The 18,183-nt window shown below is 35.5% G+C and overlaps 1 protein-coding gene across 5 annotated transcripts in view; it reads left to right on the forward strand.

Annotated features, from left to right (window-relative positions):
* Positions 1-18,183, forward strand: part of ERCC8 (ERCC excision repair 8, CSA ubiquitin ligase complex subunit) — a 51,008-nt gene that overhangs the window by 8,414 nt on the left and 24,411 nt on the right. For 2 of the 5 annotated variants that reach the window (XM_027519929.1, XM_027519930.1), the window contains 6 exons: positions 898-993; positions 5,681-5,782; positions 10,670-10,793; positions 13,850-13,931; positions 15,790-15,858; positions 17,046-17,112. In XM_027519929.1, the coding sequence (XP_027375730.1) occupies positions 898-993; positions 5,681-5,782; positions 10,670-10,793; positions 13,850-13,931; positions 15,790-15,858; positions 17,046-17,112 (540 nt within the window). Of the gene's footprint in view, positions 1-897; positions 994-5,680; positions 5,783-10,669; positions 10,794-11,933; positions 12,008-13,849; positions 13,932-15,789; positions 15,859-17,045; positions 17,113-18,183 lie in introns of those variants that run through there. The other 3 variants (XM_027519932.1, XM_027519933.1, XM_027519931.1) reach the window with 3 other exon arrangements.

An 18,183-nucleotide genomic window follows, 5' to 3' on the forward strand; every position in this document is an offset into this window, starting at 1 on the left:
ATGCCATTGGTAGTTTGATGGGGATTGCATTGAATTGGTAGATTGCTTTGGGTAGTATAGTCATTTTCACAATAATGATTCTTCCAATCCAGAAACATGATATGTTTGTCCATCTGTTTGTGTCATTGATTTCTTTCATCAGCATCTTATAATTCTCTGAGTATAGATCTTCTACCTCTTTAGGTAGGTTTATGCCTGAGTTTTTTATTATTTTCGTTGTGATGGTAAATGGGATTGTTTCCTTAATTTCTTTTTCTGATCTTTCGCTGTTAGTGTATAGGAAAGCAAGAGATTTCTGTTTATTCATTTTGTGTCCTGCAACTTTACCAGATTTATTGATGAGCTCTAGTAGTTTTCTGGTGGCATCTTTAGGATTTTCTAAGTGTCGTATCATGTCATCTGCAAACAGTGACAGTTTTACTTCTTCTTTTCCAATTTGGATTCCTTTTATTTCTTTTTCTTCTCTGATTAGCATCCCTAGGACTTCCAAAACTATGTTAAATAATAGTGGTAAGAATGGACATTCTTATCTTGTTCCTGATCTTAGAGAAAATGCTTTCAGTTTTTTACTATTAAGAATAATGTTTGCTGTACGTTTGTCATATATGGCCTTTATTATGTTGAGGTGGGTTTGCTCTATGCCCACTTCCTAGAGAGTTTTTATCATAAATGTGTGTTGAATTTTGTCAAAAGCCGTTTCTACATCTATTGAGGTGATCATATGGTTTTTATTTTTTAATTTGTTAATGTGGTATATCACATTGATTGATTTGTATATATTGAAGAATCCTTGCATCCCTGGAATAAATCCCGCTTGATCATAGTGTATGATCCTTCTAATGTGTTGTTGGATTCTGTGTGCCCTCCCTTTTAATTTTTATATATATATATTTTTAGGGTTTTGGGACTGGAGTTAAACAAAGACAGAGATGTTGAAAGGATCCATTGCAGTGGAGTTAACACCCTTGACATTGAACCTGTTGAAGGGAGATAGTAAGTTTATTATATAATCATTTTTGTTCCTAAGTGAGATCCAATAAAATCTTGCTTTCAGATTAATTTTGTAAAATTTCATAAAAATTAATAAAAATTCTAAATTGTCACATTTAAATCTGGCATTATTAATTTCAAATAAGTACAGAACATTGAACCTATGAAATGCTGCCAAATATTTCCAAAGTACTTTAATATAAATATGTTCATTGTTAAATCAACAAATATTGAGTTTTGGTTTTTTGTTTTGATGCAGAGAGCATGTAAGTGCTGAGGTATGTCTTTAGGAGCTATTTCAAAACAGTTGTTGCTCTCAGATAGTCCTGTGGGAAAACAAATATAAGAAGCAGAAGTATATGAAGCACACCAGACTTGTACTTGACTTCCTCCTGGCTTTATATTTATTAGCTGTGTGGCCTTGAGCAATTTGTGTAACCTTTCTAATTCACAGTTGCCTTAGCTACGCAATGTAAGAACAATACCTAATTAACAAGTTTGTTGTGAAGATTAATTACGATAATATGTATAACATGATTAGCATAGGACATGGCATATTGTAAATGATTGCCACCATTTTGTTAATCAAAGCATTATCACCTATACTTTAAATCCGTTTTCCATGCAACAGCTGAAGTGCTTTGAAAAAATGCAAATATGTACATGCCACACACACATCCCCACCCACTTAAAGCTCATCTACCCCACATTACTTTTACCAAAATGTTTAAAACCCTTGTCCTTCAATTAGGACAAGTATAAACGTAACTAAAGAAGTGTGTCTTGTTATGTTTTGTTTAGCATTTGCCGCAAATCATTGTATTATAATGAGGCATTATTATTTACATTAAAATAAGCCAGGGTAGGTTTAATAGAATTCAATTTTTTAAATTCTAGCTTCTGTCATGGTCTCATCTAGTATATGAGAAACATGTACAGTGAACAAATTCTAACTTTTAACACATGGTTAAATGTAAAAGATGACATTTGATCATTTATTTTTTTCCTAACCTTTTCTAGGCTGAACATACTACCTCTCAATCAAGTACAGCTGTGGGACATTTGCTTGTAAAATAATCCTGACATAAGCAGCAAGGGATAGCTGATTTCTTTTGGTCTTGGGTGCTGGTGGGATAGTGATCAGTTGTTTGACCTGTAAAGTTCATGAATCCAGTAGGCTACCAGTTGGGAGAGTTAGTGAGAAATATGGAAAGTTATGGATTATATGTGCATTAAATATGTGTGAGAAATACAGGCCAAGGAGTCTTTGCAGAGTATATACAGAAAAGTCAAGATTCTTACTATAGTAGTTTCCCCTTTTATTGTATAGTGAAAATCTACAACTGTTTCATTGTTTGCTAAGACTTGTATTTTGCATTAAGCCCTTTTGGCAGCGAAGAGAAATAAAAAGCAAAATGGGTGTTTAATGGAAAATTAAATATAGGTCTTCTTTTTCTCACAAAAATCAACTCACATATAACTTGCTGAAAACACTTATTCATATTTATCAACTACCTTACAGTTAAGTAACATTGCCATTAGATACTTCAACTACAAAGTCCATTTAATTACAGTAATGTTCAGGGTTTTTTTCACCCAATTAATGTAATCAAAAGAAAGCTTTTGGAAGTCACTCTGCTGCTGCGGCTGCTGCTGCTCTAAGTCACTTCAGTCGTGTCCAACTCTGTGCGACCCCATAGATGGCAGCCCACCAGGCCCCGCCGTCCCTGGGATTCTCCAGGCAAGAACACTGGAGTGGGTTGCCATTTCCTCCTCCAATTCGTGAAAGTGAAAAGTAGCAAAGGTGAAACATCTGACCTTACTATAAATACGATTTAAATTAACTTTAAAAGTTGAACTTTGAAAACAGTTGTTTTTCCATTGATAATACATGTAGTGCTGTGGTTAAAAAAAAACCAAAAAACTTTTACAAAGCTCAAATGTTCAGCAAAATGTTTCTGGAATTAGAAATGGTACACATATAACTCACAACTATTTCCAAGCAAGCTGAAACTACAGCTAAAGTAAAAAAGCTGTAGTTGTCAAACTTTACAAAGATTTCTGGATATACACAATTAGAATAACCAACCCACAAAATTTTGTAATGAAGCTAATGTTAAAAATTTTTTAAAACTCTTCAGGATAGCTTTACTGCCCTATCATCAATCAGATATAGAACTGTGTGAACAAAGAACTTTGAAGAAGTACTTTTAAATTAACCTAATTGTTCTACATATCAATATTGAATGTTTCTTAAAACAGGTCTATAAATCAGTGTTTCTTGGACATGCTGCTATTTCATGAATCCTTCGTAACTGGTTCATAACATGATAAGGCATTTGTACCAGAATGTAAATTATTAAGTCTTTAAGCACAGTTTTGATGAGCTAGAATTTTTTTGTAGCGAGACTTTCTCAGTGAAGAAAGAACTGTGATCATTTCTGGTGCAAGCTCCTTACATGGCACTACAATAACAGAGAAACCAAAGGTGGCAAAATTAAAGGAAAAATGATTACTTATAACAAATTTAAGTGATCAGATATCCCTGCAGACCTCAAAATATGGATGAATGAGAGCAACACACTTAACTACAAGATAACTGCAACAACACAGATAACTACAAGATCTGTGTGGTATCAGCATCTATACCAGGCGGGGTAATAAAACCAGTGGGGCATCTAATAGACCTGATAAGTTCAAAGTAACTGACAGCTACTTGAAAGCTCAGCAAGTCAATTTGAGTACAACAGTTGAAACTGGGAAAGGATTGTGTACTCTTGATGTCCAAGGGGTTCACAGTAAGACCCAAAAGGGCTGGAGTAATCTAGCCCCTGTAATCTCTCCAGCTAACCAACTAAAGATGCCCTGATAGATGAACCCCATGTTGAGGAGAAACTGTTTGGAATAGAATCCAAAGTGAGAAGTACAGAAATGATAGAAACAGAAAAAAGATGAGTCAGATAAAAATTGGAGAGATGACTAGAACTTGGAAATCTGAAAATTAGCTGCCATATTCTGAACATCTTATTTTATTTTATTTTTTTATTTTTTGAACATCTTATTTTAAAAAGAAGAGGAGGAGGATGTTCTAGAGATATAAATTTTAAATATTGCCAAACTAAACCTCCCTTTTAAAAGTTTAAGAAAATTAATTTTATATAAAAATGAGCAAAAGGATAGGATTAAGGTCAAAGTTCATACAAAATTATTTTAATAACAAAATAAATAATGTTCCTATAAACAATATATTTGTGCCAGAAAGATATGTCCACAAAGTAGATGAGAACTGTAACCTGATATTTTAAAAATAGCTAAAAGTAATTTTTAAAAGATACAGTGTATGAAAGAATAGCATATGTTATAATTAGAAAAACTGAGAAATGAGATGATCAAACTCTAGAAAAAATTAGGAAAAAAAGTTAAATACAAGAGGTGATACCTTAGAAATAGAAGCAAATAAATACAAGAGGAAACATAAAAATCAAAAAGAGATGGAGATAGGAAAAGGAGTCAAGAGAATCAGGTATATGTAGAAGGTAGGCAAAGAATATCCAACATACATATAAGAGGAGTGTACAGAGAAGAAACCAAAGGAAGAGAATGGAATAAAGACTAAAGGAAACATTGTTAGAATGAACAAAATCTGAAACTACTACATATAAGGGAAGAAAATCATATTGTAACCACAGACTTTGATTTTGAGCTTTAAGCTCAAAGAAATGAAGTTTCTTATTTAAGATGTTCAAGGAAATAAAATGTGAGTCAAAGATTTTATATCCAACCAGACTGATTTTCAAGTACAAAAGGACTAATTGTTAGTAATATACAAGAATTCAAGGAATATTGTTCTCATTAGTCCTTTCTTAAGAATCTACCAGAGAATAAAATTAGAGAACAAGAATGAATAGAGAGATGCACCAGAATTGATGGTTAGCAATAATATTAGCAAATAGCAATACTTTCTATAGATTCATAAATATTTACATATAGATAGATTAAATTCATAGATCTATGTGTCTTCTCCACTAGATTATAAACTGGGGAGTCAGGAATCATGCCTGTCTTGTTCACAGTTGTATTAGCATAATGCCTAGCATATTGTAGAAGCTCAAAGTTGAATGAGTTGAAGTAAATGTGTTTATAATGGAGGGAACAAATCTAACACTTACTGATGCCCTATTTTTTTTTCTTGCCAGGCAGTGTAAAAGACTTGTGTACGATTTATCTTTATTTCAGCTTTATGATTTGGTGAAAATGTTCCCCTTTTCATAAATAAACAAGCTTAAATGAAGTAACTTGCCCAGGGTCAGATAGTAATATCTGTAATATTCCATCAGTAATAACTGGTCTGTCTGATTCCATTTTCATTTAACACAGTTATAATTGGGACATTTAAAATGACTTTGTCTTACTTTCTGAAATGAGAAATATCTTTTGCCATCTTGTTTCTTCTATTCATTTTGGTATCTTGAAGGTAAATTTTAACTGATCACAGATTAAATCTATCTATCTTCATTTTTCCACAAATATTAGATTAAAGATTTTAGCTTATTGTAGTCTGCTAATGAAGATTTACTCTGTATTTTGGGCATAATAAATTTGAGAGTTTGTGGATCAGTAATTTTCAGAAATATGTAATCATAAATGAACTATATAAATGATAAATTAATTTGAACTTTTTTATTATTAGCATGTTATCAGGTGGTTCAGATGGTGTGATTGTGCTTTATGATCTTGAGAACTCCAGCAGACAACCTTATTACACGTGTAAAGCAGTGTGTTCCGTTGGCAGGTGTGTATTAAAAATGTAATTCATGAATTTATAAACATTTGAGTATTTTTTGCATCAAGTGCAAAACATGAAATATGAATGTTTCAAGCAAATTGTTCAAATGATATATTTACGTAGTTATCCCTTGACATCTTGCAAGTAATAACTGAAATTCGAATATTGCTCTTTTTTAAAAAATTTTTAATTGAAGGATAATTGCTTTACAGAATTTTGTGATTTTCTGCCGTACATCAACAACAATCAATACAATCAATACAACAACAACAACAAGATCATAGGTTCACCTCCCTCCCAAACCTCCCTCCCATCTCTCTCCCCACCCTACCCTTCAGCCTGTCACAGAGACCCTGTTTGAGTTCCCTGAGTCATACAGCAAATTCCCATTGGCTATCTGTTATACTGTATTGTAAATTTCTGTGTTACTCTCTCCATACATCTCCCCTTCTCCCTCCTCTCCTCCCACCTTCAGTTCTCTATGTCTGTTTCTCCATTGCTGCCCTGAAAATAAATTCATCAGTACATCTATTCAGAGTCCATATATATGTGTCAGTATATGATATTTGTATTTCTCTTTCTGACTTACTTCACTCTGTATAATGGGCTCTAGTTTTGTCCACTTCATTAGAACAGATTCAAATGTGTTCCTTTTTATAGGTGAGTAGTATTCCATTGTATTTATGTGCCACAGCTTCTTTATCCATTCATCCTCACTGGATATCTAGGTTGCCTCCATGTTCTGGCTGTTGTAAACAGTGCTGCAGTGAACATTGGGGTACATGTGTCTTTTTCAGTTTTGATTTCCTCAGGGTATATGCCTAGGAGTGGGATTGCTGGGTCATATGGCGGTTTTATTCCTAGCTTATTAAGGAGCCTCCATACCATCTTCCATAGTGGCTGTATCAGTTTACATTCCCACCAGCAATGTAAGAGTGTTCCCTTTTCTCCACACCCTCTCCAGCACTTATTGTCTGTAGACATGATGATGGTCGACTGGTGTGAGGTGGTATCTCATTGTAGTTTTGATTTGCATTTCTCTGATAATGAATGATGTTGAGCATCTTTTCATGTGCTTGTTAGCCATCTGTATGTCTTCTTTGGAGAAATGTCTCTTCAGGTCTCTTTGATATTGCTGTTTTTAACATATGACTTCTCCAAAACAACTTGGGCATCAGTTTTCAAAAGGACTTGAAGACTTTTGATTATGGTCTTTTTGTTCTCCACCTACATGGCGCACCTCAGTAACTAATTTTAGTTTTTAGAGTACTTAGCATAAGATTCATTTAAGTCTTTCTAGCTAAATATAAACACAAATTAGTTTTTTCAACTATTAGTAGAACAAAAAGATTAATAGCTAGAAGCCATAATGTACTAGCTTCTAGCCAGTACAAAACACACACAAAACACACACACCCCTCTTCTCTTACCTACTTACTTAAAGCTGCCTGACTTAACGTACTTTTCTACCTTGAATTTCTTTGGCTGTTTAATAAAGTGTTTTACGATTTTAATTTGTTCATAGTAGTCACTTAATTCTTTCTTGTCTCCTGTATGTGATCTGATTTTAAGCAGACCTTGAAATAACAGAGAGAATAAGAGTTGAAAAAACGTTTTCAAGAGGAAAAAACCTCATGAACGTTAATATCTGCAACTGCTATGTATTAAAGCTGTTTCCAAAGCACTAGAATAGATACATAAGTTCGTGGAATATTTGTGAGGAGAATTATGATTATTTCTTGGCTCTGACACTTCACTTTGGAAATACAGATTTAAGGAAACTATTTCTCTGAGCCTGTGACACAACTATTCTGCCTTAGAGATAATTATACTTGGCCTATTATTCTTGTAAGTTTTTTTATGAGACTTAAATGAAATATTATCTTCAAAAAGCATATTGAAATTGTAAAGCCGCTATAAATGGGAAGCAGTATAATTATAGATAGACTTAGTACAAAACAAGATACCACCTCAAGTACTCTGGAACTTGGTTCTAAGAGTCTCATACCATTTTATACTCTCTCCACTCCCACCAAACAAACAACAACAACAAAAGATCTAAATTCTAAAGTGTAAGGCAGCCATTAATTAGTTTAATTCATCTTTGTCTTATTTTATCTTAGCTATTACTTTGACATTATTTAATTTGTTATATGGTAAAATAGTATCTTCATATATACCACATGCTATATAATATTATTCCATTAGTGGCTGTGATTTGCTTTTCTGTTATGTGAGGTCAAGTAAATGCTTAGGACATCAATCTTACTTATGACTTTCTTCTTAGATTCAAAGTCTTATCTTCAAAACCATCACTTTGAATGTAAATGGGCATATAGTAAGCATCCTTACAAAATGAGTTAAAGTAGCATTTTACATCCGAAGACTTTATATGACTTTAAAAAATAATTTCAATAAAAATTGATACTAAATTAATGTGGCTTACACTGTTTCCTAATAGTTACTTTCGCTTTATTTAATATGTTTATTCTTGAGCACCAAAAAGATTCATTAACTCAAATTTTTGTTAAATGTTAAGGAGAATGATATATCACACATAGTAGGAGATTGATATAATATTTTGTACTCTTTTAAAATATAAAATATAAATGAACTTTTATTTGTGATCACTACATTAAGGATTTATTTGAAATTAGATAATCTCTGTGTAGATTCTTAGGAACAAATAGAGACCAGTTCTCTTTATCTTCAGCAGAAATTTACTGGAAAGATATTTCATATCTCACATAATGGCAGGAAGGTAGAAGAAACATGTAGAAAGCAGAAAATAAGAGAAACCAGAATAAGAGAACACAGTCAAGGTCATACCACACGAACAACTGAGTTTGGGATCTGCTGCATATCACCAACACAGACTCTTGACTCCACAACTATGAATAATTGCTAATATATCCCTGGTTTGCATTACTAGCTGGAGTTTTGGAGTCCCAGGCAGGATTGATTAAGCCCAGGACACGCTCGTGCCCTCACTGCCCAGAGCAAGAGAAAGAGAATATATGGAGTCTCTTTGTTTTCTGTTATTTGTTGTTGTTTTAGTCGCTCAGTCATGTCTTGACTCTTTTGCGACCCCATGGACTAGCCCACCAGACTTCTCTGTTCATGGGATTCTCCAGACAAGAATACTAGAGTGAGTTGCCATTTCCTTCTCCAGGGAATCTTCCCTACCCAGGGATCGAACCCACATCTCCTGCATTGCAGGTAGATTCTTTACGGCTGAACCATACTTGGAGTCTCTTGCTCTCTGTAACAAGAGGCAAGGCCCTGCCTTTCAATAAAGGGAATTTTCCCCCAAAAGGTAGAGTTTGAATGTTCAGTCAAGAAAAGAGCACACATCCACTACAATCTACCCATTTGTCTGTCCAATATCAGTATATACCTTTCTTCCCGTACTACCCTTCCTTTAAAAAAGTAAGTTTCATCCTAACCTAATGCAAATATCTATTACTTGATATAGATTTTTACAAAAACTAATTACAAAAATGTAATTATTCCCTTCCCCAAAAAGCTGATTCCAAGTGTATTTAGTTACCACATCCAGTTCAAGATAATCTCTATTTTTCCTCTAGTTTCATGTGTTCTTATATTAGGATTATGCAATTTGTAGGCTCAGTTTGTACATAATCTATATAAAATAATCGAGGTAAGAGAGAGGAAAGAAAGGGGAAATTAGTTAAAATATTTACATGACATAGAAAGTAAGAAAATATGGATAGGTACTGCAGTTGTCTTTTGCAGTTGTCTCAAGGCCAGAAATGGCACATAAAGCTTTTCTTCTTCATATTCTTATTTCTTCAAGTAGCAACACATGTATTTGAGGCCCTTTATCCTGTATTGTAATCTAAACTTTCAGCTTAAAGAATCAGAACTCATGATGGGCCTGTCTGTTTTGGGTTGCAATAGTCTTCTGTTTACTTTTATATTATTATGGATATTTAATATATATGAAAATAGAGAGTAGTCTAATGAACTACGTACCCATCACCCATCTTCAGCAGCTATCAGTCATAACCAATCTTATTTCATCTTTACCCCACCCACCCACCTACTCTGAAGATTATTTTGAAGCAAATCTCAGAAAGATATAATTTCATTCATAATTTTATCTCTAAAAAATAAAAAATGTTTTATAAGCATAACACCACTACCACTGTCTCACATATACAATAATTAATGATATTAAGTATCCAGTTGGTATTCAAATGTCCCTCCACTATCATAAGTATTTCTAAACATCCAGTGTCTTTGAATTAAGTTTCAATAGAGGACACATACTGTGTTGATGACTAGTTCAGAGCATATACGGCGTCCTTCAGGATAGCATACATCCTCACAGGTGGTGTACTGCAACTGATGTCGTAACTGAGTCTTAACAGATCATGCGTCTGTCGGCTATGGGCTACCTAAGAGTAGTGAACCCCATGGTCATCTACCTGTCACATTCTTTTGCTGTAGAAGTGAGGTTCTTAATCAGAAGCCATACTGTGTGGGACACTATAGAGGTATGGGAGGCAACAATTCTAAATGATAGTGCTTATAAAATGATGAGAAAAGCAAATCCAAAACCAAAGTAGGTATCTCTTCCAGTAAGGAGAAATCAGTTTCTTCCATGAATCAGTCCAGCATAGTTGGCTGATCCGTCCAAGCTCTCATACAGAAATAGGAGGTCTCATTTTATGAGCCTTAGTAGGAAGTGGGCCTCCACATCACACTGTGGGCACCTAAAACTAGAGATGCCTATTCTTTCTCTAGACAGGACGTGGCGAGTCATCTAGGTTTGTATCGTTCTTCCTAAAACTACAGCTTGTTAATATGGTATCCATTTTGAAACTCAAGTAAATCAGTTATCTCTAAATTTTGATTGCTGTTTTGTAGAAGCCACCCTGATGTTCACAAATACAGTGTGGAGACCGTACAGTGGTATCCTCATGACACTGGCATGTTCACATCAAGTTCATTTGATAAGACTCTGAAAGTATGGGATACAAATACATTACAAGTAAGTATTTTAAAGCTTTTCTGAGTTGTTCTGTACAGTGAAGGAGAATTTAGTCCTAAACAGTGTGATTATTTGCTAAGATGTCATATATGTTAGATATGAAAGCAATATAGTGATTGAGGAGAGCAATACTGCTTGAGTTCCTATCTTGCCTCTGCTGCTGACTGCTGCTGGTTAGTTGCTGAGTCATGTCCAACTCTTTGCAACCCCATGGACTGTAGCCCACCAGGCTCCCAACCAGGGATTGAAGCTGAATCTCCTGCTTGGCAGCCAAATTGTATATTACTGAGCCACCTGGGAAGCCTTGCTGCTAACTAGCTATGTGATATTGATTGGTCAAGTATCTGAATTTCTCTGTGTTCATCTGTAAAGGGAGTAATGATCGTACCCTATAGAATGGCTATGAGGATTAAATAGGTTGACATGTGTAAAGTACCTGGAAATGGCACCTAGCATATAGTAAGAACTCAAACACCATTAGCTGTTATATACTTTATTACTCAAAAACTTCTATGGCATAATGGTGTAGGGAGGAATATTGGATTTATCTCCTATCGACCTAAAAAAATAAGGAAAAAGAAAGTTATTAATATTATAGCTGAGTAAGGTAGACAGTGCATGCTTGCATGCTAAGTTGCTTCAGTCATGTTGACTCTGTGCGATCCTATGGACTATAGCCCTCCAGGCTCCTCTGTCCATGGGATTCTCCAGGCAGGAATCCTGGAGCAGGTTGCCATGTCCTCCTCCAGAGGATCTTATCTCATGTCTTCTGCAATGGCAAGCAGGTTCTTTACCAATAGCGCCACCTGGGAAGATAGAGTAGATAATAGCTTTTATGCTTTTTGATCAAATTTTATTTTTCTTTCACAGCTAATTTTTTTCCTGAGCTCTAGTTCCGTATGTCTCTACTTGTATACAGAACCTCTCTTACTTAAATGTAGTGTCGTCATCTCAAACTAAACATATTCTAAATTGAAGTGAACGTGATGGCTCCTCATATCCATTTAGTCCTCAAATCTTAGCTCTCAGATTTCTCAGACTCTCAGATTTCTCTTTTCTATTTCCCTCACCATCACTGTCCATCTGGACTACTACTATAAACTCCTAAATGATTTCTTTTTATTATTTTTCTTCTCACAGTTCCACAGTAAGTTCTACCCCAGAATTAATTAGAATAAAGCAGTTTCATCCTGTCTGAACCCAAACCACCTTTGGTGAGTGATTCCATTGTCTAAATTCAGCCTGGCATTCTAAGTTCTCTGTAGCCTCACTTCCTACTTTCCCAATCTTAGCTTCTACCTCTTGTCAACATAGATAATGTACTGCCACTAAATTGATCTCCTTTTGCCTTCTGAACACATCTTATATGTTGTATTCCCTACCTCAAGTTTCCTTCCCTATGAAACTTCTCCCTTCCCTTGTTCATGTTAAAACTGGAAGTTTATACTCTTTGGCTGACATCTTTCTATTTCTCCCACCATTCACCAGCTCCAATAATCACCATTTTGTTCACTGTTTCTATCAGTTTGGCATTTTAAAATTCTGCTTGTGAGTGATATACAGTATTTATTCCTCTCTGTTTGACTTACTTCACTTAGTATTTAATGCCCTTAATGTCTGTCTATATTGTCACAAATGGCAGACGTTCATTCTTTCCCATGGCTGAATAATATTCCATCATATATGTGTGGGTGGGTGTGTGTATATACATATCAGGTCTTCTTTATCCCTTCCTGTGTTGATGGGCACTTAGGTTGTTTCCATGATTTGGCTATTATAAACAGTGCTGTTAAAAACATGAGGATGCAGCTATCTCTTTTGAGACAGTGATTTCATTTCCTTTGGATATATACCCACAAGTGGGATTACTGGATATATGGTTCTAATTTTGAGTAACCTTCATATTGTTTTCTATAATGGCTACACTAATTTACATTCCCTCTAATAATCAGAGGTTTCCTTTTCTACATATCCTTGTCAACACTTGTTATCTCTTTTTGATAATAGGTATTATAACAGATGTGAGGTGGTATCTCATTGTGGTTTTGATTTGCATTTTCCTGATGATTCATGAAGAGACGTGGTTTCTTTCTCTCTGGGGGTTAGGAAGATCCCCCAGAGAAGAAGGTGGCAACCCACTCCAGTGTTCTTGCCTAGAAAATCCCATGGACAGAGGAGCCTAGCGGACTATAGTCCACGGGATCACCAAGAGTCAGACACAACTGCAGTGACTGAGCATGCACGCAGTCTGCCCTATTATAAGGTTTTCTTCACCTTCATGAGGCAGAGGTCAGCTAACTGTAGCCAATAGGCCAAGTCTAGGCTCTCGGCCAAGGCTTCTCATGGACTCTTTTTTGTAAACAAAGTGTTATTGTAACACAGACATGCTCATTTGTTGTCTATGGCCACTTTTGACACTGCAGTGACAGAAATGAGTAGTTGGTCTTCAAAGCCTAAAATATTTACAATCTGACTGTTTACTAAAAAAGTTTGTTGACCTCTGGTGCAGTTAAACCTGAATAAGGTGCACAGAAGGCAGACATTTGGAGTCATCCAGGGTTGAGGCCTTGACAGGTGAGATGATGATGGCCAAAGGAGTTGAAGATCCTGGAGCTGAAGCATTCAACCTTGGAATCCAAGCTGAAGGAGGAAAAGTGAAGACAGGAGGAACTGATAGGGCCGCTGGGCTTTGCTTAGGTGTCTTAGAGGTGGTTGGGGGAGCTGAAATAAAATTCTGGTCATATGTAACTGAAATATGTGATTTCAAAGGAGGAGCAGTTTTTGGTGGTGAGAGTGTCCCGGGTGTGGTAGGTGCGATTATATGGAACTGAGGGGCAGAATACTGACTAGATCGTTTCTGTAGGTGCTGAAGTTCTCCAGAATGGAGCAGAAAGGAAGATGGTGAACCAGGAGGTTATCTTGTCTTAATCTCTGGAATTTATTAGAGAAAAATAAATTGCTAACAATTTAAAAATTACTAACAGTGTGACAATAGGTAAATAGAAAATTTGCTGCCTTTGTGATAACACTTATTTTAAATGTCTTTTGATTATCAGATTGCTGATGTATTTAATTTTGAAGAAACAGTTTATAGTCATCATATGTCTCCGGTTGCCACCAAGCACTGTTTGGTAGCAGGTTTGTATTTGTGTTCTTTTGTTTTTTTAACATACTGAAAACTTTTTCCCTTTTAATATCTAGTTAGTTTTGATATAAACATTTTAACCCAGATGAAGATAACAATTCTTTAAAAAAAAAAACTTAAATATATATTTACTATTTATATTCATTCTGTTTAACTGATATTGTACAAGACAGGCACCATGCTAGATTTCAGAGTGGCTAGGATTTGAAAACTAAGAAAGCACATTTCTGGGACTTCCTGGTGGCTCAGTGGTATAGAATCTGCCTGCCAGCACAGGAGGCATGGGTTCAATCCCTAGTCCAGGAGGATCCCACATGCCACAGAGCAACTAAGCACACGTGCCACAACTGTTGAGCCTGTGCTCTAGAGCCCGGGAACTGCAGCTGCTGAGCTCCCACACTGAAGCCTGTGCACTAGACCCAGTGCTCTGCAACAAGAGAAGCCACTGCAAGAAAAGCTTGCACACTGCATCTAGAGAGTAGAGGAAAAGGCCACACAGCATCAAAGACCCAGCACAGCCGAAAAGTAAATACATTAAGTACAAATAAAATTAAGAAAACCAGTATCATTTGTGGGGTGTTTTTAAGAAAGAAAGCAAGCACATTTCTGTTCCCTTAAGAATTACTTTTTTTTCCCCTGGTAGCTCAGCTGATAAAGAACCCACCTGCAATGCGGGAGACCTGGGTTTGGAAGATTCCCTGGAGAAGGGAAAGGCTACCCACTCCAGTATTCTTCCCTGGAGAATTCCATGGACTGTATAGTCTGTGGGGTTGCAAAGAGTTGGACATGAATGACTGAGCGATTTTCACTTTAAAGAACTTTTTTAAACCACCAAAGTTCAAAGTTTCTAAGTGAGTGCTAAGTGAAGTCGTTCGTTCAGTCCTGTCCAGCTCTTTGCGACCCCATGGACTGTAGCCTACCAGGCTCCTCCCTCCATGGGATTCTCCAGGCAAGAGTACTGGAGTGGGTTGCCATTTCCTTTTCCAGGGGATCTTCCCGACCCAGGGATTGAACCCGGGTCTCCCGCATTCCAGGCAGTCACTTTAACCTCTGAGCCACCTATGTAAACAAAATTTGGCAGCCTTCCATTCAACACAGTAAAACAAAGAAATGATTTCCTTCTCTCTGAGAATGTGTGGTTCAAATTAAACATCTATTTCTATGAAAGCACATAAAACAAAAATTTTCATGTATGAAGATGAAAAAATATTTTTCTGGTATCAGGCATCAGGTCCCTGTGATATTACTTCTGTGGCACTGCATAAATCTCCTCACCTCTGGACATCAGTCACCTGCTTCATCTGTAGAGTTTGGGCACTAACTTGTCTTTGAGGGTCACTCAGTCTGTGTCCAGAGTTTCTGTGAATCTGTTACTAGTGATTTAGAAGTATATTATTAACATGGAACAGCTAAGCTCTTAAAATAAAATGATTTAAGTGATAAAATAACGTAGAATTATACACACATTGTACCAGTACACATTTCCTGGTTTTGATACTTTGCTATAGTTACCTAACATATAACCATTAGGACACCCTGGGTGAAGGGTACATAGGGCCTCTTTGCACTATCTTTGCAGCTTCCTGTGAATCTATAATTATTTCAATGTTAAATATTGAAAAATAATAATAGAGTAATAGAGAATAATACAGTAATCTTAGTACTGACATAGGACTACAACTAAAATAATTTTCTAGTTATAAACATAAAAAACTAAAGTATATTATTAACATACATTTTTATATTTCTACAAGTGAAAATGTCGTGATTCATAGTGGTAGTTTCTTATTTCCTTTTGGTGATCATTTGTAATTAAATTATCTTAAACCATTTCTGTTTTTGTTTTTACAGTTGGTACTAGAGGACCCAAAGTACAACTTTGTGACTTGAAGTCTGGATCCTGTTCCCACATTCTACAGGGTATTTTATTTGAAACAACAACTACTTTGAGTAAACCATTCAATAAAATGAAACATTACTAACAATGCAGTCTTTGTAAATGACATGACTGATGTATTTTGTGCTAGTTGTTAGAAGTCAACAGGGAAATAAAGATCCTTCTGTGCATTATTCTTATAAAACTAAACTATTAAGGAGACATTTATATGAACAATGGCTGCAGGGGAAGGTTAAAGGATACAGAAAGTCAAACCCAAAACTTTGTGTTATTTCTACATTGAAAAAAATGAACTACTTATGAAACTTACATCAGTACAGCTGTCTCTATGAACATTATTTAATATTGTTCTGGCTGAGTAGATGTTCTTAATATTTAGGTACTTCTTTTCTCAATAAAAATATTTTAGAAAAAATATTGAAATAAAATTTGGTAAAGGTTTACCAGCTTAAATTATTTTTGCTACTTTTTTTTATCAGTATTAAATTGTCTAATTCTAAACAGTGAAAAAAATAGGATGTAATTCAGAAATTCTGTCTGTATTCATCTCTGAGAAACGCATAGTAAATATATTAGGAAAACTTGATGAGATGGATAACATCTGTTTTATATTATGAATCTCTATGAAATACACTAAGTTGATGAAAATATATAATTTGAATAGTTAGGTAGAAATGACTTAAAATGCTGAATTCACTTGTCCTATGTACTTATCACTTGTGCTCTAGACAAAAATTTTTATATAAATGCTTTTTATAATCATGAATTAAAATAATTTTTTCTGCTACAACTTTCTGAAAAAAGTTGGGAAACATTTTTAGTCTTTAAAATGTTGGTCTTGTATGGCCTGTTGCAGGGATTTTGTTGTAGAGATACATAAGTAAGCTTGAGCTCTGTCATTTATTGATGGACTGACCTACTAGGCTAGCAGCTATATTTAAAAAGACAGACTCACTTGCTCTGGCTGTTCTTTCCAAACCAAACCCAAGCCTTTTATAATAAAATATCATATGTAAGGAATGTCCCATAGACTTCACATTAGTATTTAAATATAGATTATTATAAATGTGAAAAAATGATTATATCAGTTTACTTTTAAAATTTAGTCTGTGTTTTCTTCATAATCAGGCAAAGTTAGTTAGACTATATCTTTTGATATTTCAAAAGGCATATTTCAAAATGCAAGTCATTATATACAGTTGTTTTGCAGGTCACAGACAAGAAATATTGGCAGTTTCCTGGTCACCACGTTATGAATATATCTTGGCAACTGCAAGGTAAAATGCAAACTATTTGGGTTTGAGATTAATAATTAAGGATAAGCATTTTGAAAAGATTGTTTTATGTTAGGTACATATTAAGCTATTAAGTAAGTCCTGAAAAATAATTGAGTTAAAGATTTTAATTCATATTACCAAAAAAAATCTTTCTGTTCATCATAATCCTAATCCTGACTATCCAACTTGAAGATACTCACTTTTAAAAACAGGTAACAACCGAATCTATGTAGCAAGGCAAAACTCCTAACACTACCTATGAAACACTGTGTTGTGTCATTTTTGCATACAAAAGTGTAGCACTCTGTTAATTTAAAATCAGTAGCATTTTAATTCACTTTCTTTAACCCAAAATTATTTTAAATCTGATTCATCACTTCCATCCACATTCATTGATTCAATTTACTGACAATTAATGATTCCTGTCATGTGGCACGGAGAAGGCAATGGCACCCCACTCCAGTACTCTTGCCTGGAAAATCCCATGGATGGAGGAACCTGGTAGGCTGCAGTCCATGGGGTCGCGAAGAGTCGGACTCGAGTGCGCGACTTCACTTTCACTTTTCACTTTCATGCATTGGAGAAGGAAATGGAAACCCACTCCAGTGTTCTTGCCTGGAGAATGCCAGGGACGGCAGAGCCTGGTGGGCTGCCGTCTATGGGGTCGCACAGAGTCGGACACGACTGAAGCGACTTAGCAGCAGCAGCAGCAGCAGTCACGTGCCAAGCATTGTACCAGGGACACAGAGGTAACATAGGCAGAGTCCCTCCAAGAAGGTGATCGTCTAGTGAGGGAGTATAGTCAGAAAAATCAGTGACTGCAGGACATCCTGAAAACTGCTTTAACAGAGGTACATCTCTGAGAGATTCAGTATGGGAAGAAAGAACAAGAGCACTTAACTTTTGAGGATCATGGGGTTTGGGAGTTTTGTTTGCTGGAAGGAAGAGTCTTGTATATTTGAATGCTGAGGGAAGAGTATTGGTGGAGAGAAATTAGTGAAGATAAGAAATGGAGAGAATAATTGGTATATCAGGACCTTGAATAGACAGGCAAAGATAATATCAAGGGTC

This window comes from Bos indicus x Bos taurus, chromosome 20, assembly GCF_003369695.1.
Source record: "Bos indicus x Bos taurus breed Angus x Brahman F1 hybrid chromosome 20, Bos_hybrid_MaternalHap_v2.0, whole genome shotgun sequence".
In the NCBI taxonomy this organism is placed as follows: Eukaryota; Metazoa; Chordata; class Mammalia; order Artiodactyla; family Bovidae; genus Bos; species Bos indicus x Bos taurus.